The sequence below is a fragment of the Platichthys flesus genome, chromosome 9 (genome assembly GCF_949316205.1).
Source record: "Platichthys flesus chromosome 9, fPlaFle2.1, whole genome shotgun sequence".
NCBI classification, from domain to species: Eukaryota; Metazoa; Chordata; class Actinopteri; order Pleuronectiformes; family Pleuronectidae; genus Platichthys; species Platichthys flesus.
In genome coordinates this window covers 18,188,031-18,212,752 of record NC_084953.1, presented here as the reverse complement: position 1 = coordinate 18,212,752, position 24,722 = coordinate 18,188,031, and the positions used below count along the sequence as shown (strand labels likewise).

Sequence of the window (24,722 nt, the reverse complement as noted above, 5' to 3'; positions counted from 1 at the left end):
AAGGGTTAGATGTGTGTGTGTGTGTGTGTGTGTGTGTGTGTGTGTGTGTGTGTGTGTGTGTGTGTGCGCGCGCGCTCGTGTGTATTTCAATTAAATTATAGCAGGCCTTAGAGGATATCCCTCTATTACACGTTCAAAATAACAAACAACATAACAAAAACTACATGTTTAACATCTTAAACTTTAATATAAAAACAAGCAGATACTTTTTCACAACGTATTTGAGTCTCATCACTACAAAACTAACACTAAATAAGCACTTATTTACGATACCAAATTACTTGCAACACACTAAAGTTTTAAAAAAATAGGAAAAGATAAAATAACAGTTTTCTGTAAAAGTTTACAGAATGCACCATCTGCCACCTTGTGGCTTATTGTAGCTTTTTTACTGAATGAGTTCTACTTGAAAGAATGATTCTACATAAAATGTACAAATATACAGTTAAAAGCTCCTTGACCTCCTCACTTTTTCTGCTTCCATTTGCCGTTGGCGTATACCCTGTCGGATTTCGGGGTCCAGAAGTCATCGTTGGACGAACGTATCTTCGGGGTGTCCAGCGGCAGAGAAGGCCGAGGTGACGGCTGCTTGTTGGCCACAGGATGAGTGTTTGCATAGATCTGATCTTCTGCTGGATAAACAGTAAAAGCCCCACAAAGTTGTCAGGTGTTAGGTTGCTTAATTTTTATGAATCAAATATGCTGTATATCTATTGTAACATGTTTAATGTCCTTTTGTGTTATTATGATGTATCTTGTTTATCTAAGATGCTGTTTTTTGACTTTGTTCCTTTGAAATACACCTCATTAAAGATATTTATTGATTCCATTTAATTTGATGTATTTCCTTCAAAAACATTGATAAAAACCTGGTATTGTGAAGTACAATGTCCATAAATGAAATAACCTATAATTTTCCTAGTCAATAGTTATATATTGTTTCTGTTTAAAATAGTTACTGCAATGTTAAGAGTTTGGATTTAATCATTTAAAGTCACTATATCTATCTATATATATATATATATATATATATACACACGAGAGCAAATTTCAAGTGCATCTACACATAATACGTATACATATTTCTTAAAAGTATAAATGTTTCACAGATCATCCTTCCAATCTTCGTAAATGCTGTAAGGTTAAAAAAAATCCAGCAGAAAATGTGTGTAAATATTATTGAATAAGATAATTATGCACCTAGATCTGTTTTCCATATTCTCTCATGGATCAATGCTGTTGATTTCCTAAAGTACTGAAATCCATGAAATTCACCATATTTTCTGAATCTGTATGAAAACAACTCCTGTTGAGTACGGTGTGTTGGTGAGGGGGTCGGGCTTTCTCCTGTTAAGAGCATCCACCGGGGGTAACATGTCGTATAGTAGTTAGTGTCATTTTTCACTCTTAGTTAAAAAAAAGCGAGATGCACCTTCAAGGGCTTCAGACAAAATAAGCTCCACTTTAAAAAGCAAATGATTCAGCAAAACTCTTCATGGAAATTAATTTCATATGAGAATTATACACTGAATCTATAAGGCAAATAATATATAATTTATTTCTTTATCACACGCAGAGCGGTGAAAGCGGTGGCGGCTGCAATGTGGTTAGATTCTTTGGGGTTGCTGTCTTTACCTGCACGTGTCTTATTCTGTTCTCAGTCCTGGTCAGATCAAATCTCACATATACGCAGCTCCTGCACTGAGCTCTGTCTGCAAAGGCGCCCCTCGTCTTGTCTCGGGTCTTTTGCTTAAACCACACAGTAGATGACAGACGACAAGAGCTCTCCTAAATTTGAAGATTTTCCCACGATGATTAACCTGCACATCTTTGCTTGCTCTGCCTCCAGAGCTTGTGCAGATGTAACCACCTGCTGTTATATGAAAAATGCTCACTGTCTCTTCTGTTCTAACGCTCAGAAATACATGCATTCAAAAATAAAATTGGTCTCTTCCTTGTTACTCTTGTCAGATTTTTTTTCTTCTGAATAACCACATTTTAATGCGGAGCAGATTTGCACTGACTGGGTCTTGCAAAGTTTTCCATGATATGATTTGTCTCATGCTCTACTTATTCTCACAGGGTCTTTGATCACAGATCTGTAGCCTCTCTTCTCCTCTATCCACAAGTTAGCTGTTGTGTCATTAAAGGTCAAGATGATAGTCTGAGCTTTGTGTACCCCTCCTTCTGCGATTTCCGCTTCTCAACATCACACATATGACCAGCAGGACGATCACGATGAAAGTCGACACCCCCAACACGATCCACATCCACCAGGGAATGGCTTGGGGCTCTTCTGGGTTAGCCGGGTTAGCTGGTGAAGAAAAATACAAATAAAATTCACAGGGTCTGTTAAAATGTGCGTAAAACAATCCTCCATTTGATGTGGACCAATGACTTTAAAACCTAAGAATCAACACTTTCTAACAACAGAAGTATTTATTACATTCACGCAAGCAAACAACCGGGCAAGTCCCAGCAGAGACATACAGGTTCACAATGCATTCTCTTTCCACTTACTCTGATCTTAACCATCACAACTAAATGCCTAAACATAATTTAAACCTAATCCTTCCCATAACCCGAACCCGAGGAAAGGACGGAACACCTTTTCATGTCCTTGAATAGGAGGCTCAGTTCCCCTAACCCTTAACTACACCTAACCCTCACACTAACCTAATAGCGAGTCTTAACCCATTAAACAGCCAATTTAAAAAGTAAGTACCTTGCTTACTAGTCACTAGTGACGGGTACACTGTGGCTTCCATTAAGCTCTTTGCTGTAATGGAGGAAACAAAATGATGCTTTAACAAAATTCATTTAATAATAGCAAGTCAGAGTAATAACTGTATGCATGACAATATTATTGATATCATGTTTCATCCTAACAGGCTATATAGCAAGACATAATCTAACTTTTCTAAGTAGCACGCACGGAGAGAAATGGTTTATATGCCTCCATAATACAGTTGTAAGCAGGTAGAGCTGTTTCTTATAAGCTATGGTAATAAATTGACTAATACTGTACATTTATAGACTTAAAATGTCTTTACACCTGTATACTGCACATACTTACCAATAACTATTTGTGTTCCATTGATCTCAATAACTTTATTGTGGGGAATCTCCAAAGTGAATTCACAAAAATACCATCCGCTGTTCTTCTGGGTAACATTCGATAGGGTTTGGTTCCTTTTAATTTCTCGCCACGTGGAGTTAGACTCCGTACTGCTGGGGATATTGAATGCAGCGTTGTCTGTAGATCCAGAAGGGATGAAGAACCAACGCAGACGAAACTGCTGGACTGGAGGGTCGCACATCTCCTTGCTCAAATGGCAGCCCAGAGTCAGAGAGGAACCAAAAGGAACGTCCACTTTTCTTTGTTCTTCCCCCAGAATCACATATTGTCCACCTGAGACCACCATGACTGCCACTGTTATAGATAGAGAGATAGATAGATACATCGGTAGATAAGTTCCATAATAAAATAGAATGCTCAGTAACAATAACTAAAATGGGGAAAAAAACTCTGTAACTTTACACATGTGACATTTCAGTCTGTTCTTTCATCATTGCATTAGTCATTTTATAAATAGTCTATATGGTCTAACCTGTAAGCAGCATCAGAGTTGACTGTTTCGGCCACATTTCCATCTTATCGCATTAGGTGTGATCGTCTTCTCAGAGTCATCCTGTTGCTGCCGTCTGACTATCTTCACATTTGTCAGAGCGAGACTGACTGTGAGTGCGTGTGTGTGGGTGGGAGGAAGTTTTCTTTTTCTTTTTTTTTTTTGACTGTATGACGAGTAAAGGTTGCTTTCACTGAGGAAACTGCTTGTAGTGGAGGTGGCTCTGCTCGCCGTTCCACATCCCCAGCTGAGGACCAAAGGTTACCAGAGGCTTTTTCTGTCAGGGCTCCAACTCTTTCATCATCTGATACTTTGGTTTATGTCCGCATCTCTGCAATTTTTGCTGTGAAACCTAAAATAGCTTTTAAATTGTTTCTAAATGTTTACCTGAAATATTAAAAGGTAATTATGCCTCATGCCTCACTGCATGATGCATAAAAACTGTTATGCATCATGCAGTGATGCATAACAGTTTTTCAGTGCGATACAGACAGAGTGAAAAAAACATGGAGCACAGTGATGATATGAGGGGGATTGTGAAACCCCCTTGGGTGTTGGTGCTGTGTCTTTCTTAAAAAGTAGAATTTGGCTTCCTGTGACAAGAAACAACTATGGTGAGTGGAACACAACGATTCCATCTCCAACCACAACCTGCTGCAACCTGAGATGATTAGAGCTTTGAAAACACAATTACTTTTTAGTGTCTGAAATTTTACAGTTGGGTATTAAAAACAGTTACAATGATTTACAATGATATTTGACACAAATGTCTTAAAGTTGATTTAAGTCAAATGAAGAATTATGATAATCTGTGACTATGAAATGTTTGTTCATGAACAGGTATGATGAAAAAACAGCTGAGTTTATAGGTGGTGTATTTCTTATGAATCCTCATGATCTTGAAAGGGGATTCTAGTTGGGATGAAAAAAATTGACTTAAATCCTTGTTTGGTAGGACAGTGGTTTACATAGATTTGACCGGATTGTGACACATCGACAATACTGCATCTTCAAGTGTTTTGGGGTATTTTATGTGCAAATTGTTGCTCATATTTTTCTTGATTTTGGTTTGTTATTATCAAAATGAACCATATCAATACAAATTCTATGTAACAAAGGTTGGTGATTTTTTTAACCATAGAAGTGAAGGAAGTTAAATATAGTAAAAATTTAAGTGAATAAAGTGTGTTGTGTGAGTCCATTGACAATAATAAACAAGTCATTTTTCTCTCATCAGCCAAACCAAATATTACATTATATTGTCTTTTTTCTCCTATTACTATTTAAAGTTATTTATTAATTAATTCACTCATAAATTTATTAATCTGAAAAAATGAAAGCTCTTCTCTGTTTAAATATATTGCATTTTATTTTCTCCCAATTTGTATTCGTCATTAACGCGTTCTGCTTGTTTCACCTAACTTATTGAATAACTTAATTTTGAAAAAGTTTTTTCGTTTAAAGGTAAGATTTAGTGGAAATAACTATTGGAAGAAATTGTACAACTAGAATGTGCCCTTTATATGTAAATATTTACATCAGCAGCAGGTCTATGGAGGTCAACTTACAGTAGCCCAGTCTGGACAAACTAAACAACTTTTGAGTTTTATAGCAACTGAGGGCTAGAGGCCCTCTTCCATGTCTGGAGGGGGAGGGGGAGGTGAGGGGTATTCATCTGCAACATGCAACTTCACCACTATATGTCGCTAAATTCTACACAGTGATCCTTTCATTGATAAATGAACAATGACTCTCACACGATCTCTCCGACAGTACCTGAAAGCAGCATCGCTCCGCCACACAAACACCATTACCCAGAATGCTCCTCTGCCGCATGCGCTCTACACACTACGGCCCAGAGGCGTTGGTGGTTGGTGTCCGTCCGAGAGATGCGGCTCTCCCCGGCAGCATCAGCACCAGCTCCGCCGCGCGAATAAACCGAGAGAACCGGGGCACGGAGCAGGAGCAGCGGCGGCGTTTGCGGCTCCAGCGGCGCCGGAGCATCGGGGCGGCGAGATGGGCGACCAGAAGGTGAGCGGGAGCCCGAGGAACAGGTGTCTGTGATGGGGGGAGAAGCAGCCCGTTTCAGGGCGTAGTGTTACAAAGGAAGCGGGGGGAGACGCTGCAGAAACCCGGGGAGTTTGTGGACGAGGGAGCAGCTCGGGTTTCACAGCCGTGTCGTTTGCATTGATAAGGCTCTGTGCGTGTGAAGCTTTATCATTTCCGTGCCTTCGACGACTTTGTTACCGGTGTTTCGGAGCGGCGGCGGTGGCGGACCGGACAGGACCGGACCGGGGGCCTCGGTGCAGGTCCTCTCGCATCAATAAACATTGCACAGTTCTTCCGTGTAAATTATGTTTCAGTGTGATTGAGCACCGTGAGAGTGGATCTAATCAGTGATGTAATATATCAGAGGCGTAGTTCGGCTCATAATCCATATAGTCCCCTTGCAGTGGGCTGTTCGGTTCAGTGGAGCCGCATTATTGAATTATGAATGCACATCCTTCCGCCCGTGAAGTGTCCTCCCTGTGCTCGGAAGCTAGTCCCGCTGACCCCATCTGAAGAACACTCATTCGATCCCGTGTCTAAAGGAGCTCAGAGCCCAAAGCAGCTTGTGTCCTTGATGATCAGCAGCACCTCAGCTCATCTGGTTCAGTGTGGAAGAGAAACCTGCAGCCATCCTGCAGGAGAATATTTGACTGTGCACGCTTTGACTTTGAGGATCTGAAAGGATTTGATTCGGACAAAATATAAAATATACAAATGTGATCTTTGTGTCGTCATTTCAGGAATCCCTGTTTAAGATCACCCACACACTGGCCATGAAGAACGAGGAGATTTCAAACTTCATCTGCACTCTGAAACAGAACCTAGACAACTTGGAGGTACTTAGTCACAGAAAACCTTGATCCCTTTAATTCAGAGTTTGGCAGCTGTCCTCTGTCCATGTGTTCATCCAGCTTTTCAGGTGAACAGGCTACTTCCCATTTCTACTTAATTTATTGTCTTGTGACACCAGGCAAACTCCAACCGGGTGCAGGACGACATGCAGTCCGAGTTCACCGCCCTCCACTCAGCCCTGGACGAGATGAAGGAAACCATGCTGACACGCATCAAACAGGAGAGAGCCAGCCGCACCTACGAACTACAGGTATTTACCACTCTATCTGTTTTTAGAATAAGTGTGAATGTTTGTAAGATGCAGTTATTTAGAACAACCTGAATGATATTTGGAATTTACTTAAACTGTGATGTATTATTTATACTTGTCTCATATCATACGTATCTGACCATATTGTGATCATCAAATGAATCATGTGTTTTGTGTGTAACTGAAAACCCCAAATGTGGTTTCAAAGCCCGAACTGAAAATCAGGCTGTTGTGGAGGGGCATTAGTCTAGAATCAAACAAAACACAATTCAAAACTACCAGGGTTTTTGGTAGGGTCTTAAAAAGTCCAAGCTCAATAATCTAGGCTATGAAAAATCTTAAATATGTTAAAACAAGAACTGGGTCTTGAATATTTTTTTTGAGTCTTTAATTATGTCAGCTTTTGTTTAACTCTACTTCCATCAATTTTAAGTTTTTTTTTTTTTTACGGAAATGGTTTGGCGCCATACATGGTTTGTAATGTGTTGTATATCTTTCCCAATGATAAAAATACTAGCACGCTATGATAAAACCAACATGGAGCTAATCCCAGCTCAGCATTCGTCTACACTCTGTGCTCTGCATGGAGTTTGAGATATAACATAGCATTTCAAGGGTTATTTTCCACTCGACTAATAACTAAAAAAAAATTGTAATTGTAATAACAAAATGGATATATACCTGTGGGTTCTTATTCAAAATAAACATAATGTAAAGGATTTTTTTATTCAAATTTGACATGGCAGGATAGAAAATAGGATAGAAAATGTTTATCTGTGAATCCTGAACTGTCAAAATATCAGAACTCTGCATTATAAAAAAATAAACATTTAAATTAAAACCTGATACAACAACTACTACTCATAATAATAATATTCATAATAAAGAATATTGGGTAGAAATTAATTGATATCTTTTTGAAACAGAAGAGAATCAAGGCAGAGGACATAATATCAAAATAAATACATTTATTTTTTATTTATAAAATAGTTTAAAAACACAAGGAATTAAAGAAGGTTGATGTCATGTCTGGAATTGTTGATTTCAGAACTTTATCACTAAAGGGCAGATCTTTGTCAGTTTACTTGAACATAAAACAGTCATTTCAAATCAGCTTCCGTGAAATTAGCTGTTTTATATTATTGTCATGTTGAAATATTCTCACAGTTGTGTCTTGATCTCTGGTGCAAGGATCCGACAGCCTGCAGTCTCAGGACAAAGCCATGACTCTCAAATGATGCCGCAAACACCAAAGCCTGTGCAGGGAACATAAGAGTCCCATTATACTGCAGAGAAACGGCTGTGAGATGGCAGATGTTTGACTGTGTGACGTGATATTTTGCCCAGAGTCAGCTGAGTGCCTGCTCCAAGGCCCTGGAGAGTTCGGAGGAGCTGCTGGAGCTGGCCAATCAGACGCTCTGTTCCTCGGAGACGGACGGTTTCACTCAGGTAACTGAGCGACTGCTCTGCTGCTGTGGTGCTGCTGCACTGTTCCCCTGCTCTCTGAATGTTTTAACGATTGACCATGAACTTCAGTGTCCGTATATATGATTGAATCCGTGCTTCTTGTGGTGTTATGTTATCTTAACACCTGCACATTTTGTGTTAAATGAAACGTGATGGGTTACAACTCAGTTTTGTCTTTGCTCCGTATCTCTTCTCTCTCTTTCATTTTTCCCTCTGCTCCTCCTCTCCAGGCGGCCAAAGACATTAAGGATAGGTATAGTACTCAGACATCCCTTGCTTCCATTTTGTCATAGCCCCCTGTAACCAATGAGCTATCTCATCCTCTAGCATGCATGCGTTCAAACGTGTAGCCACCACACCCACTCTGTAGACAATAAGCACCATGGAAAAGCTTTCTTTTGTCTCTGTTTCCCACTGTCCTCTAAAGTCTGTACCATCCGCTGTCAGCCTCTCCCTGATAAATGCTCCATCTCTAGTCCTGCTTGCTAACTCCCGGCCACAGTGGATACCTGAGCAGTGCGTGTGCAGAGTCTTGCGTCTCATTTTTGCAACCATGTTATTGAGTAAGAGCGGCCACCAGCATGTCTGATGCGCACTGCTCTTCTAGAGAGTCGGGGTCGCACCCGTTTTCTCCAAATCTCAACACGCGATTCACAGCAAAATTGAATTGTATGGAAATGATCTTTCACCCCAGTTTCAATGTCTTAATATCAAATACGTCTCAAACATAAATATTTGCATCTCTTCATGTACCTGTTTCAAAGTAAAAATGTAAACCACACAGAAGGTTTTGTATTGACTACGGCATTCATTTGTTTTAAAGTGGCTTTATTGTGAAATATTGGCAGGACTGGAGATGCACAGCTTCATACCGTAGAGTCTTGACATTTAGTTGAGTACATGACCCACTTTATTTGAGGAGATACAGTAGTCATACCTAAAACCTCACGTGGCAGCTGCAGACACGCTCTGTGTGTAAACAACAGATGTGCGTGAGACGCAGTAGATAAACAACACAGCATGCGCTGCACATGCACCCAGTGTGACCAGGGCGCAGGTGTTGCCCAGGATGATGAGGTCAGTTGTAGTAGCAGATGTGTAGCTAGTGGCCTTTTCTTAGTGAACTGTACTAGAATCACCTGTCTGTGTGTTAGTTTTTCCATCTCTGATTTAGTTGAATAAGGCGCCGTGGTTGTCTCCACCCTGTGTGTTTATCTCTTTCTGTGCATCTCTTTGTCTGCAGCGTGACGATGGCTCCGGCCTTCCGCCTCTCCCTGAAGGCTAAGGCCAGTGACAACATGAGTCATCTGATGGTGGACTTCAGCCAGGAGAGGGAGATGTTGCAGGGTCTCAAGTTTCTCCCAGGTCAGATCCACGTTTACAAAAAAGATACACTGATAGAATTCTTTATAGACAGCATGCTGAAATAAAGCTGCTTTCTGGACCGTTTCCTGGAACTTTTCCTCCAAGGCCTGAGTAAAATGTCTGGAGAATGTCCCAGTGAGCCCATGTGAAAAAAGACTTCTCTCTTTATTCAAGAGTGTGGTCTTTCAGTTTGAGCGCATGACTTGTTGAATTGATGTTCAGATTATGTATTGCTTTTCATCAAAACCCTGCCCTTGCACTCAAATAGACCCTGTTTGCATTTAAATTAGCTCTGCTCCTGCTCAAACTGTGCACTCATATTGTTATATTGTTGCTCTCAGATTTCTCCTCTGCTCTTGGACCCTAACCCTAACCCTTTTTTTTAACATTCATTTCATTGGTTGACCAGTGGTCAACATCTCACCTGGCATTCTAATGGTTGGGGAATTTTGAGAGGGTTGGAGAAATCTGAGAGCAGACTGAATTCAGAACACAATTTGAGCAGATACATTTTAAGTGCAAACATTTGAGTGCTAGAGCAGAGTTTTGACGAAAAGTAATACACAATCTGAATATAAATTCACTGTGTTGTTGACGTTTACATGTTGAAGACACTAGGGAGATCCGAGAGCTTTTGGTAATATGGGCCAACACCTGGTTGATGTGCTGTAAACAAAAACACATGGTGGCTGCAGTAGAATGAATGTCTCATCCTGCAGGCTCTACCCAGACGCAACCCCTTAATTGCCTCACATTTTCCTGTTGTCTGACCCAGACAATTTCCGGTTGAGTTCGTCATATGTTAAAGGCAAACTCAATTTTTTGATAATTTACAGAGTTCGTGTCTAAAAACGGCCTAAGTACATTACCATCAGTATTGTTCTTGTTCTTTACTTGTGTGTTTCCATTTCATGCTACTTAATACTTTAAGCTGAAGCATCTCAAAAGGATTTTACTTATTTTTTGATCCATTACATTTATTACATTTAACTGCTGCAAATACTAGGCTGTTCAGTCATTAGGATTTTTGTACGAAGATAATTGCTTAACTTTCCTTCTCTTAACCTGTGATTGATGATGGTCAATGATGATGATCAATCTATGCAACTTATACTCAATTCTGAATTAATTTCTTTTACCTTAAATACCGTCAGAATACACGTTATTTTATCATTAATAATCCAGTTATATAATCCATAAACAAGACAATCTGGCCACTTTACAGTACTTTTACTCTTGATACTGTTCTTTTAACTGGAAATACTTTACTTTAACTGTTGTAGCCGGGCTATATGTGATATTTGAAAGTTAAAAAGAGGAGTCAATAAACTCAGGTAAAATTATCTTATGGATAAAAACTGTTTATCAGTGGTATTATAGACAGGTTTTAACCTCTTATCACCTTGATTATTCACAGTCTGTGTTTTGTTTTACTTTCATGTTACATTTGCTGTCAGAATCTATGAGACCATCTTTCAGATTTTCCACTTATCAGTATTGTATATACTGATGAGTCAAATTACAAGTAACATGAAAGGCTTCACCTAGGGCGATGAAACCACAGAGATTGGTTGGCAGGTCTATCACACGTGTTAACCTCATTTGAGAGCTGTTGTGGTTTTACAGCTCACCTATTTACTGAAAGAGTCACGCTTGTTGCGAGCAGCTAAAAAGCTCAGATAAAACCACTCGACACTTCCTCTCCAGCACCAGACGACAAGCCGATGAGCTGATGAGGAAAGTTCAAGCTTGACGAGCCAGATTCTTTCTTTCAGAAGCTGTTAAAGCCCTACGGTGCCCCACAGGGGACATTAGTGGAATAACTATTATTGAGTGGTCACAAGTTGATAGGGGGATCATTTCTCTGTGGCCACTAGATGCAAATCTATTCACTGACAGTACCAGGTGATGGAAACATTTGCTCACTAGTTTAGAGAGACATAGGACCCAGTGTTGTAAGTCAAGAACAGATTCATATCTTGTGGCCACAAATATTAAAACAGGGTCACAATTTAGTTATGTCATGGACACAAGTTAGTTATTTCATCCCAAAACCTTAATAACTCGTGGTCACAATAATATATTTTGCACCAATGCCACTAGGGGCACAATAGAGACCAAATGAAAGGACCCTAACCCTAACCCTAAAATTAAACCTACATTTGTCCACTTGCACTGGCCAAAAAAGGACTCTTAGAAAGACTTATTAAAAAAGTTAATAATAGATACATCTTCTGTTTAATATATTTATTTTGCACAGAATGTGTTACTGTCGTCACGTGTTGAAAATGTTTAGCATGAGCGGGGTTGTGTTCACAGAAACTGATTTTGGATGTCCCTCAAAACAGAAATGGTGTTTCTTCTCTTCCACATTCAGTTCCTGCCACTCCAGAGATCCAGGTGTCAGAGTGCCAGGTGTGTGACAACACAGTGACTGTAGCATGGACCTTACAGGAGCCTGACACTAAGATAGACCACTACATACTGGAACATCGACGGACAAACCACGAGGGTCCACCACGCATCAGGGAGGACTACCCCTGGATGGTGGTGGAGGGGATACGAGAGTTGGAGCACACACTGACGGGTACAAGCAAGGCTGTGAAGTGACCTTCGCGATTTGTTGTTTCAACCCTGATGAAGCTGATTTATAAGTCATAGTTTTGTTTTCCATTATTCTCAGGTCTTCGCTTTGACACCCGGTACATGACGTTCAGAGTGAGAGCGTGTAACAAGGCCGTGGCAGGAGAGTTCTCTGAGCCAGTTACTCTAGAAACTCATGGTGAGAATACAAGGAATACACAGCAGGTTCATTCACAGCAAGTCACAAGCATTTAAGAGTGTTTAATCATTTTAAAAGTTAATAAAAAGTTTGCTTACTGCTCGGTATCCAGCCTTCACCTTCAAACTGGACTCTGGTTCGGCTCATCAGAACCTAAAGATTGAGGACTTGAGTGTGGAGTGGGACAGCGGCGGAGGAAAGATCCAGGACATCCGCAAAGAGAAGAACCGAACCAACTCCCCTATGCATTCTCCAGCCAGGTTTGTATTGATGATGACTGCAAGGTCCTTAAACCATGTCAATGATGTCATTATGAAAGAATCTGAGTCTCTACCCTGATGTCTCGTCTATAATCAGGTCAGCACTCATGTCTCCTAAAAGAGCACCGACTGCCCGTCCAGGCAGAGACCGGTTCACGGCAGAGTCCTACACAGTGCTGGGTAAGATTTTTTTTTTTAAGCACAACTCTTAATCTACTTAATATTGATAATGTTATTCCTGACCTGTATTATCTGGGCTTGTGCCTCATTACAGCTGACACCATGATCGATGCCGGCCAACAGTACTGGGAAGTGCGGTTTGACAAGGAGAGCAAGGCCTTTGCTGTCGGGGTGGCCCTGCGGACCCTCGGCCGATTTGACCAGTTGGGGAAAAGCAACGCCTCCTGGTGCATCCATCTGAACAACTGGCTGCAGCAGAGCCTCACAGCCAAGCACAACAACAAGGCTCGAACACTGGACTGTCCGATCCCAAGCAAGATAGGAGTCTACGTCAACTACGAAGAAGGTAAGATAATACAATTCACATAGTTGGTGATTGATCAGAGACAGAATCATTACTGGTCTATTGAACTGTGGGGTTTCAGTGATTCTCTCTCCAGAGCAGAAATTTCAGTTGGTCACTGATGCTGAACAAAGAAATTACAGATTACAGTTATTCAGTTTAACTCTGTGTTAAAAAAACACTTAAAAATACTGCAGGGCAAATTATTTATTTGTGTGTGCTTTATTATTAAGATACTTACTTACTTGTAGGGGCTTTAATTTTAAGACGTCACTCCAGGCCTGTTTTATAGAAACATTCAATAAAGTAAAATAAACAGTAAATTGACACGTTAATCAACAATCAAAAGAATTTTCGTTGCTGTCCATTTTTATTGAAGTACATGAGTGTGATTTTCCTCCTTCGCTCTCTCCAGGTGCTCTGTCTTTCTACAACGCCAAAACTAAGCAGCTGATGCACACCTTCAAAACCAAGTTCCCACAGCCAGTTATACCGGCTTTCATGGTGAGAAATGTTTCATTAGAAGCCTCTGTGCTCTCAAACCATCATCCTTTGACCTCTGTGTAATCAAGCTGGCTGTCACTTTGCTGCCCCCTGCAGGTGTGGAATGGCAGTTTCTCAGTAGTGACGGGCCTGCAGGTTCCCAGCATGGTGCAAAGCGGTCAGAGGAGGAACAGCGGCACCAGCAGCTCCAACGCCAGCCTCACCTAGGCCCATCCAGTCGGCAGCTCGATGCTACACCAGCTCGATCTGATCACTGTCACCCGCTGCAGATCATCGTCCCTGACATGACGCCTGTCAAAGCCATATCATGGAAGAGTTACATCACTCGGGGGTGCGATGGTTTAGCCTGTTTCTCATGTCCAAGGATGACAACATAAATGTTTTTGGGAACGAGTTAGTCATCTGCGCCCTCAGTGACATAATCCTTCATATTTGTGACTCTGGCTGTTGTGGTTGCTTGGGGCACGTTAGGTGTAGTCTTACTAGTTTGTCACTCTTTACACATTCAATTAGCACTGTCCCACTGCTGCTAGAGCAACGATTTAGCGCTGGCGCTGCCCTTCCTTCCTTCCTTTCTGTCTTTCTTCCATCACCAAAACTATCAGTTGTACTGTCATGCAGCTAGCTGCAGGTGCAGGGTCCAGCCCTGTCCTGTCCGCTCTCTCCCTGTGCCTTCTTTGTCATCTCCAAACTGATTGGCCAGATCAGGTAATCTAATCCGCATCATCATGCTAATATTTCACTGCAAGATCTGGTCTCCATATTTCAGTTTAAAACAATGTATTGTGTCAGTGTCAGTATATCCTATGTAACTTAGTGGTAAATATCATCTACTGAATCTGCCTCTATCCATCAACCAACCTATGTAATCCAAATAACAAGCTGCTGTTAGACAGAGCTGCTAAGTAGAATGTAGTTCATCACTCAATCAGGATTTATTCTACTTTTCCAGCAACTAATGGATCTTGAGAAATGAACCACACACTTAATAGGGATGTTGTAGTTGAATTCTTGCCATGGCATGAAGACTTATCAGTATTTACTGCATTTCATTTTGTAGTCAGGACCCACACTGAGTGTAAGAAACTGGATCCTTCAGCCTTCTGCTCAGGTTCAAATGAGTCGGTGTTGAGCTTCGTCTGACAGAGGGAGTTTTCCTCATTCTAACGTCTTGAAGTGGAGTCAGCCGTCAGACAGGGCTTCAGGAATTTGGAAATGACTGAACTGTATTCATTGTAATCACCTGACTTGCACACTAATGCTTGTATGTATAGTATGTGTGTGTCTATACCTAATAACACCACTTAATCTGCAGAGAGATCCAGCTAATGAGTGGCTGGTGTGTCTGTCGTCCCACAATAACAAATAGCTTTCCAATAGCTACAGCTAACTTACTGTGGTGTGAGGATTAGCACGGTTTGGGATACACCTGGGCTAGAAGGGAAAGTGGTGGCCTCTTGAAATTGTTTACCAATTTTACTGATCCTTACATGTGCACTCTGAGTCATACAACACATGGGGAAAGTCTCACTTTGCCCTGTTGCTCTTTGTTCCCCCGAATGCATCTCCTGAATAACTGTAGCCTGCAATGTTTTAAGAAGCATCCAGCTGAGATTTATGTTACCTTTATTTCACGTGTGGACAAAAAGTCACAGTTTATTGTAAATATTTTGAATTTTTCCACTATAATGTATCAGCCATTGAGGTAATAAAGGAGTGAGATCAATTTGCTCACAGTCTTTATTTTTTTAAACGAGGAAAGTAAACTTTAAAGAAGAGGTGCAACGAGAAAGTAGAGCAGCTACAGGAGATTGAAAACAGCCTGATTATTTCCAACTCCTGCCTCACACATTTTAAAGTCACTTGTTCAACGGTCCGACTTGATGTGATGAAAGCAATCAAAGCTACAAAATGAGCTGACTTCACTGATAAACTATTCACTTACATAATGCAAGAAATCAGCAGCTCATCTCTGGGAATCTGTCTCTAATCATAAAGAGAAAGTAATTTTGAGAGAAACACTATACATGTATTTACATAGAAACGTGACGAGCCTACGAGACAGAACATCCTGTCCGTACACTTTTATAAAAAATATAAAAGTGTACATGATAATGACATTTACAAAATGAACCAAAAAACAACACTGATTAGGAAAATAAGGTGAAGATAATGTGAAAGGTACATCCCTCTTTACAGTCCATTAATTTGCTAATGCGTGTTAGAGAACGGTGAATCAATAAAGTGTTAATCTTCAGGGAGGCCTCACTGCTGACAGGCAGCCAGCGAGAAGTAGGAGGAGGAAGAGGAGCAGAACCACAGTGCAGAGGAGGAAGAAGTCATTCATGTGCAAATTCCAGTCGTCTCTGTTCCCCCGTGTCAGTTCATCGTGCAGGTACCGACCGTGAGGTGGCTCCTTTTTCATGTGAGCGAAGGCTTCCAGAGACGCCCACCAGGAACCTTCACTCCAAACACTTTGCCCTCTGCTCAAACTTGAGTTTCAGCTCTGATATCGCTGCAAGAGAAACCAGAGCATATCAGACGATGAGCTTGTTTAGTAAATCAAATCAACAATTTTTTTTTTTCAAAGCTCATATTCACATAATTTAACTCAAACTCAACAAAAAAGGAAAAAAAGTTAGAGAGGAAATACATATGCTCTGTGCCTGCTGAATTTACCCCAATCAGACAGTGCAAACTTTTTTTATTGTAATAATAACCTTTCATAATGATGTCATCCTGAGGTAAATTAAGTGAATGATTATTAATGGCTCTTCTAAATAAGATGTAAATCGTGTTTCTAATCTTACTTGTTGCAAAAGCTTTTAAATTCTAGCATGCATAATTTTCTGACTTCATAGTGAGGTCATGATGATGTCATTCCCTTACTGTCATGAATAATATTTCAATCCATACAAACTTTAGTCTATAGGATGCAGAAATACCCACAATACAAATAATTTTTTTTAACAATGCATGACATCATTTTCTTACTTCATTGTGATTTCTTCATGATGTCTCTTGTATAACATGATGTGTTGTGGAATTATTTTCTGATCAACATTAGCTTTAGATTGTTTATTTCCCAATAAGTTTGGTGAAAATCCTTCCATGCATTGTTATTCTCAACACACATACAGACATGGGCAAAAAAGAACACTCTGCTCGTGCTGCTGCTGGCGTGTGCTCAGGCTTAATACGAATTAAAATGGTAAATGTCCTCAAGTGGACTCACTCTGTCCTAGAGGGTCTGTGGGGCTTTTCCTCCACAGGTCTCTTGTGGAGGAGGCGACGGAGGAGGTTGACGTACTCGGGTGCAATTTGCGAGGAGCAGGAACTGGAGGTTTGAAGACGGAAAGTTTCTTCAGCTCTATGGGAAACAAAAACAAACCCAACACCATTCAGTACTAAGCAGAGATTACAGTCATGCAGCAGATAAAAGGAGTGTTGTGAAATAGAGCGATAAGAAGAAGGGACATACCTGGCAGAGCGACAGGTTGATCCTTCTTCACCTCCACTGTTTGAACAGAGACGTGCGTTAGCCACAGCCATGGAAAAAATGGAGTCATACCAGTTTATGTTTGAAAGACAGAAAAGTCCAGAAGATGACTTGCAGAGTTAAACTCACACTCAACTGGTGACGGTGCTTGTTCAGGAGCCGGTACTTTTAAAGCAACTGCAAAACGAAACATTTATTTATAATTAATTACTTATTATAGGGTTGATATCAAACATAATAAGGTAAACAACAAGTGCACTGGTTGTAGGTATTTTTTTAAAATTGAGCATTAAGAGAACAGTATATTCAGTAAAATACAGGTTAACATGAAGTACTCTAGTTATGCACGTGCTGTGGCTCCTGGGGATGGAAATATCTGTGTGTCTGTTGATCCACCATGTTGCCCCAACACCAACCACTGCACGACGTATGGAGAGATGTCTCAAACAGGCATCTCGTTCTTATTGTTTGCTTGAATCAAGTCCACAGCGGAACAAAACCTCTTTAGAGGAACTTGTTCCTGCGTTTCATGAGTGATTGTGTGAGTGTGTGGACAAGCAACGCGATCGTACCTCTACGTCATAACTCCACTGTTTTCACAATGTTGTCAGAAAGCTTTGATTCAGTGAAATATTTATTTTAAGTACAACCACGAAGTGAATTAATCAACCACTAGAGGTACAGCCCCTGAGGTACAGGTATAAGCAGTAGGTTTATGAAGATTATGCTACCCAATTAAAAGATCTATTTTGTGTCGCTGTGACTTGGAAAGGTTCCAAGATGAACCCTCTCTCAGATCAAATTTCCTCATCTGAATACCTGAACCACAGAAAACAGTTCTGACAAACAGTTGAGTGGCTGAGTGTGTTGCTTAGGTTTTTTTCACATATTAGTGTGTATTACTAGGTATAATTCATTTTATTATTTTAAAATTGACACAGTACCTGGTTTTGGCGGCAACCTTGGCAACTTGAGGATAGAAAAAGCCTGCTGAACACTTTTTTCTCCATTTTCCCTGTCAGACCGAATAAAAACTGTAAAAAAATAAAAAACTTACATAAGTCTTTGGTGAATGGAGATAAGCTAAGATAAGGTAAGGTAAGATACGATAAGATAAGGTAAGATAAGATAAGATAAGATAAGATAAGATAAGATAAGATAAGATAAGATAATCCTTTATATATTAAGGAAATAAGGCAATGTGCTGTGTTGCAGCGCCAAAGAGGACAGTCAAAAAAAGAGATCAGTAAAAGTAATAATTAAGTGCAATATAAACAAAAGAAAATATAAAGATATAAATGGAATTGAAATATTATATACAGCAAGATCTATAAAGTATAAATGGATTGCACATTAGTCATTGAATCGCACAGATTGGAATGAGGATTGTAAAGTTACGTGAATGTAAACGTTTGTAGTTGTACGTACAGATGTTTTTCTCATACTGCTCCTCGATGATGAGCGGAACCAGAGCTCGGCCAGTTGATTCCACCAAGTAGTCGATCACATCTCGAAGTGTGTCACAGTGAACCTGCACAGGGGAAAGCTTGTTCTCAGTAACGCTCAGCACATGCAACAACAATGAAAAATGCAGGAAATCATTTGTTCACAATCATGCCAACTTCCCCACTATTGAAACTGTTTCACTAGTAATGTGTAATTAGTGGCAAGAAGGAACCGTGTGTGGGAGGACCTTGCCAGTTCACACACACCCACACACACACACACAGAAACACTTACAGGAATGTCCACATCAATAGAAAACCCCCTTTGTTGTTTAGGACTCACACGGTAGTGACTGAATATAGCACTGATGGAGAGAGAGAGAGAACAAGTCAGTCAAAAAACAGAGGAAACAAACCAAATTGAGAAACTTTACAAACTGTGTGTGTGTGTGTGTGTGTGTGTGTACCCGACATGGTCCTGTCTGGTGGTGATAGCGAAGGAGTTTCCGTCGCTCCCAGGCCTCATGAGCAGGTTCCCTCTCTTGCACTCCTTCTCGAGCAGCAGCTCGGCCTCCAGACGAGACACTCTGTGGTAACACCTGCAGACACAAGAGAAAACTGGGATCAACAAAACGTGGAGCACAAGAACTCACGGATTGGACGTCTGAGAGGTGAGTGTGAATGAAAACCTACATAAGGTTTGTCTGAGATCTAAGGTCATAAAGACTGAGGTGTACTCTCAGTGTGTAGATTTATTTTGAGAACATGAATTAAAACTGAATCCAACAAGAGCATTTACAAATCTATAATTCACACATGAAGATTAACATGCTGACGGCATATTTGACACATAAGGACCCTCTATTGACAAAGCTCGGTCCAATTTGAAGTCAGACATCTCTACTTTTCACATAACTTATACACAAAGGGAACCACAACTTAATTTATAAAGCTACCATTTTATTTATCAGCAGATTAAAACTGAATGTGGGGAACTGTACGCGCTCACAGGACTGTTACCTTTGAACGTGTGTTTTCACCATTAAGGTTTAATCTGCATTCCATGATTAATTAAATAAATGTATTGATTAATTTAGTATTTGTTAAATCAAATAAAAATTTCATGAGAATGCAAAAAATAGTTCAAGGCAATTATTAATGTTTTTACCAGTATGCTGACATTTAGTTTTTCGGGAGTTTTAACTTGATATGTACCCTTTACATGTTTTTATAGTAATACAAGTTACATAATTCAAGAGAGGCATATTGGAGTAATGTCAGCCCCATAAAGACCTTTTCTATTTCTAAATTCTCTCTTCAGATATTAATTTAGTCATGTTTGTATCCTGGTATCAGCTCTATAATATGGCCATTATATTAGAAAATCACCACTTGTGTCAATACTATGGAGTCTGATTGGTACTCACAGTGGTAATTCAACTTGATCGTTGACGTAGTCATTGGAGGTTTCTTCAGGTGGAGCGACACATTTTAATCTCTCCCTCTCATGCTCCACTGCTTCCTGCAGCATTTGGAGCTGACCTGGTAGCAGGTTGAGGGAGGAGGGCACTGACAGCTGCAGGGAAACAAACAGTTTTTCTCTTAATAGTGTCGTGATACAAACCATACAAACCATACAACTATCTCAAGTGTCTCCAAGTGTCTCATCCAACTCAAACTTCTGCCATTTAAACATGTTTTGAGATGATAAAATGCTTATTAAATGTTGTGCATCACAGACCTCAGTGACAGAGAGGATATAGCCCTTCCACAACTCACGGGCCTCTGTATTAGGAGCCTGTAGAGACAGTAACAAACTGTAAATAAACAGGAATTACAACAAAAGTGCTGACCAGCATATTTTCTTAATGTTCCCTCACGGTGAATTTGATATTTCCATCTGGCAACATGACGGTGAGCCTGGCTGCATCCAGGTTACGATCCTGGCTGCTGTCGTCCGTGACTGAGATCAGTCCCGTGAGATCCAGTTTATCTATGTACTGATGAAACACACACACATAGACACAGGTGTTGGCTCAATATAGAATTCTCTGGTGAAAAACCTTAAATACAGTTTCTCATTGATTAACCCAAATGACTCACATCAGGGTTCCTCATGTCATTGAAGAAGTAAAGCATGTTTCCACACAGGCAGGTCCACAGATTCCGGGACGTCTGCACAAACACACATTGAAACATACTGAATGAAAATACAGCCCATCAGACACAGAAAACTATAGAACCCCACATTGGTCAGCTGATGAAAATGATATGGGCCTTTGAAAAACATATCGGTATCTGTGTTTATGTTTGGAGGTATGTGCCGATGTGAAAGCTTATATTTGACAGAATAAGCCATCATGAAAAGATTTGCATTTATGTTAACATTTAAAATATTATTTTCTAGATTCATGGCTATATATTTGACTGTATTTGTGTTAACTATTTATGTACAGCTATTTATAATATAGTGTATGGTTAAACTGTCAAATATCAAGCAGTAATTACAACTCTTTCTCATAACAGTTTGATAATTACTTCGAAATAATTGCCAAATATTTATTAAATATATATATGCAGTATATGTATGTGCACATTAATCTGTATTGGAAAGATGTTTATTAACAGAATCAGCATCGGCCTACATAATTATGGATAGGTCTATGGAAACAGGATGAAATACAAACATAGAGGTACATGTCAAAGAAGCTAAACAGAGCAAGGCAAATTAATAGGAGAGTTAATCTGTTCCTGGATTTGACTTGATGAGTCAAGAGTTTGTCACCATATTAGAAATCAGTGTTTGATATAAATAGTGCTGAAGTGGTTCAACAGGTAATTATAAACATGTCACTGGATAAATTGTGGGAGCGTTAGTGTGAAATTTGCATGAAATATGATCTAAGATCACCATTGTTTGTCGCAGGGCAAAACGCTGCCAACGCTGTGTGGTACAAGTAATGCAACAACATCCCAGTCCAGGATTTAGTTAGCGCAGAGGATGGTACCAATTTAGTCACAAACAAATCCCCTGATGTAACTGCGCTGCCCTTCCTTCATTAGGTATACACCCAAAGTGTCCCGGATAAATCCTTCCCCCCTGTAATTTCATGTGCTTTCATCTGAGAGTGTACAGTGTCTTATCAGCGATGACTTGGCAGAGCAACCCAGGGGATTTACTATTTGCAAAGCCTGTCATGCCAGTTTGTTTCTTTACTTTTCTGTCAGGTTCAAGCCTGCACAAATCCTCATGGTACGGAGGGCTGAAAAGCAGTCAGACCTGTCCCAGACGAGGAAATGTTCCTCACAATCTGAGGAAGTCAAAGTCCACCTAACTTACAAGAAACTATGTAATGACAGGCTGCTCCACCCAGGGAAAAAAACACTTCACCGCCATTTACCAAGGACTGTTAATGGTGTGGACCACTGCACTGGTTCGGTGGTTAGTAATCTAAAAAAATGGCATTACACTAAACTACTGTAATGTTGAAATTGAGAACAAGCCAGTGAATAAATGAGTAAAACTGCTCTGATAAAGGAGTCGACCATCTAGGATATCGATGCCTTCAAAAACACACACCCACATCATAAATCAATATATCTGTCTAACAGGTGAAGAACGGCTCTGACATATAAAAAGCTTGACAGAAGTGTTGTGTACGTCCCAGGCAACTCTACTGGACATTGTTGAGATACCAAGCTTTCACGGATCTGCCTAACACACACACACGAACAGAAGTGAAGTGACAGAGAGAGCAGAGAGTCGAGCTAGCATCGCAACAACTGTTGTCCTGTTTCACACATCATCCTGCACTCCCGTTTGCAACTGTCAACTTTTAATTAAGAAAGATAGAACAATTAGATTATGGAAATAATAACACATGCTGGATGCAGACCTTGCCGTCATTAAACCACACTATCTTTGACAAAACCCTTCGTTTATACTTTTCAGGATCAACTTATAAACTTTGGTTGACCTTTTTTGTTAAAAGGGAATTCAGAATTTTTGTATTATGTTTCTGCATCATCCGTCCCTTTATCAATTATTCGACGATGAAAATAGGTTTAAAGATTGTTTGAAGAACACTTTGTTATTGGCATTAAGCCATACAAACTTACATGAAAAAAAAAATTACAAAAAAAGACAAATACAGAAAATAGACTCAAAGTCAAGTGAAATAATTGAAGTGTCTCTTCCCAATCCATTCAGCTGTTGCATGCTACATTCAAAGACAGCCGGTACTGACTCTCCTGCACTCGACAATAACATGTCTCTGCTGCCTGAGGAGTTACCTTGTCTTTGAACGACCTCTTCTCCAGGTAACCCTCATAGTAACAGGTGGGCAGCTGGCCTCTCTTTCGCGCTGCTCTCCTGGCCATGTCGAGCTGCAGCCTGTATACGACACGTTACCTGGAACTGTGTGTTAGATTCTTCCTTTACCACCTCAGCAGGTTCTGCTAGACTGAAGTAACTTTAAGAGGGAAGTGGTTACCTGGGTGTCACTGCTTTGACAGCCTTACTGCTGATTGGCCACTGCGTGAAGTGGGTGGAGGTTATTTGAAGTTCCCTCAGGTGAGTGTACCTGTGACGGGAAGGATCTGTGTGGAGGATGGAAATTACCGTCTTGGGCCTCACTGAAACTAAGACTGGTGTAGAGTTTCTGTGATCTTACCTTTATAAGTTTTATAATTATTAAGACTGAACTTAAACTGAGTTCTCTGATGAGGCCCGAGCCTTCTCAGGTAAATCACACTAAGTGCTGATTGGTTACATTATGTAGAGCGCAGTAGGAGGTAACTGTTTTCAACACAAACACAAGCAATCACTGTGTCTTTGCAGTTAATCCTAATGCAATTTTTTTTACCTGAGCAGTGAAAATAGATGTTAAGAATATTAACTCTCCTTTTTTAAGCTTATACAGCATCTGAGTTAGTTTGATATTGTGGGATTATACAGGACCTAAGTTCCTTTAAATAATTAGATCGTATGGCTGGACAGTCCATTTTACAATATTACCTCATATTGCACATTAGTCTTTTTTATGTTATTAGCTCAATTTTTTAAAGCTTTTATTTAAGCTCTATTATATATCATTAGCTTACATAGATACTGAGACTATTTTATTTGATTAGCATATAGCCACTGAGTCTTATATTATTAGCTTATAGCTACAAGGTCAGATTTGACAACGTGATATTGCTACTTCCTTGTGGTGAAACATCAGTTGCTTTCATACAGCTGGAATTTCCTAGGGCAGTGGCGTTGTATTGAATGTGAATGATAAAGAAAAGCAGGATATAACAGGATCATGGTCCTGTGAGCGAACTAATGTATTTCATATTTGAACAGGACAGGTTAATATACAAATGCTCCTGATTAAGTGAGAGGCCTCATGGAGCTTCAGTGAGTAGGAGCTAAGTGTGATGGCCCCCTCTGCTGGTTCTGTGAATGAACTTGACTAAATCTACTCAGTTGTGAGTTTATACCCAACTTAAACTAAAACAGTCTGAATTTCAGCTTTAAATTTACCCATTAAACTATTTTAGAGCTGAAAATATAACTTATTGTAATTAGACTTCTGTTGTTTGAGGCAGCACCGACAACACCCTGTGCCAATTTAGGGTACAAGGGGCCGGCAAAGGAGATTTAAAAAAGATTCCTTGCTCATTTATTTAGCTTAATGAAACTCTAGAGATGAAGAGCAGCTATTCTGATTCCTTGTAACATAATTGCATCTGGTTCCTTAATGATTGTTAAACTCTCAAGTAAAATGTCTCGTTTCAATGATAGTTGGCTTTTAATCTTTTTAAAAGCTATAAAAGATTATTTTATATCCGGCTCTTGCAACACAGGCTTCTATGATCCCTTACATTATCTCTATCTGTCTGTTTGTGATCTGTCTGTTTGTCTGTGTGTGTGTTTCTGTCTGTGTGTGTGTCTGTCTGTCTGTCTGTCTGTCTGTCTGCCTGCCTGCCTGCCTGTCTGTCTGTCTGTCTGTCTGCCTGCCTGCCTGCCTGCCTGCCTGCCTGCCTGCCTGCCTGTCTGTCTGTCTGTCTGTCTGTCTGTCTGTCTGTCTGTCTGTCTGTCTCAGCCGTC

The 24,722-nt window shown here is 40.2% G+C and overlaps 3 protein-coding genes across 5 annotated transcripts; 1 reads left to right on the top strand and 2 right to left on the bottom strand.

The window, feature by feature from the left end:
• Positions 1-161: 161 nt before the first annotated feature.
• LOC133961112 (uncharacterized) lies at positions 162-3,804 on the bottom strand. 3 transcript variants are annotated; one of them, XM_062396078.1, is made up of 5 exons: positions 3,612-3,804; positions 3,077-3,433; positions 2,726-2,779; positions 2,180-2,314; positions 162-629 (listed from the first exon to the last, which is right to left on the bottom strand). In XM_062396078.1, the coding sequence occupies exons 1-5, from the start codon at positions 3,652-3,654 to the stop codon at positions 466-468; spliced, it is 753 nt and encodes a 250-aa protein (XP_062252062.1). In that variant the 5' UTR covers positions 3,655-3,804; the 3' UTR covers positions 162-465. The 3 variants fall into 3 exon arrangements, with proteins under 3 accessions (XP_062252062.1, XP_062252061.1, XP_062252063.1); XM_062396077.1 differs by having other exon boundaries at positions 162-632; positions 3,612-3,803; XM_062396079.1 differs by lacking the exon at positions 2,726-2,779 and having other exon boundaries at positions 162-632; positions 3,612-3,795.
• Positions 3,805-5,490: 1,686 nt separating this feature from the next.
• On the top strand, positions 5,491-15,144 carry fsd1 (fibronectin type III and SPRY domain containing 1). Its single transcript, XM_062396196.1, has 13 exons — positions 5,491-5,660; positions 6,419-6,514; positions 6,649-6,780; positions 8,128-8,229; positions 8,478-8,500; positions 9,491-9,612; positions 11,990-12,199; positions 12,296-12,394; positions 12,507-12,654; positions 12,752-12,834; positions 12,929-13,180; positions 13,593-13,681; positions 13,778-15,144. Exons 1-13 carry the CDS (start codon positions 5,646-5,648, stop codon positions 13,886-13,888), a joined length of 1,482 nt encoding a protein of 493 aa, XP_062252180.1. The 5' UTR covers positions 5,491-5,645; the 3' UTR covers positions 13,889-15,144.
• Positions 15,145-15,290: 146 nt separating this feature from the next.
• On the bottom strand, positions 15,291-23,175 carry LOC133961178 (signal-transducing adaptor protein 1-like). Its single transcript, XM_062396197.1, has 13 exons — positions 22,919-23,175; positions 20,729-20,800; positions 20,506-20,625; positions 20,367-20,423; positions 20,053-20,201; positions 19,093-19,224; positions 18,921-18,990; positions 18,609-18,711; positions 18,125-18,214; positions 17,310-17,357; positions 17,163-17,198; positions 16,917-17,051; positions 15,291-16,196 (listed from the first exon to the last, which is right to left on the bottom strand). The coding sequence occupies exons 1-13, from the start codon at positions 23,003-23,005 to the stop codon at positions 16,144-16,146; spliced, it is 1,152 nt and encodes a 383-aa protein (XP_062252181.1). The 5' UTR covers positions 23,006-23,175; the 3' UTR covers positions 15,291-16,143.
• Between the last annotated feature and the right edge of the window lie 1,547 nt (positions 23,176-24,722).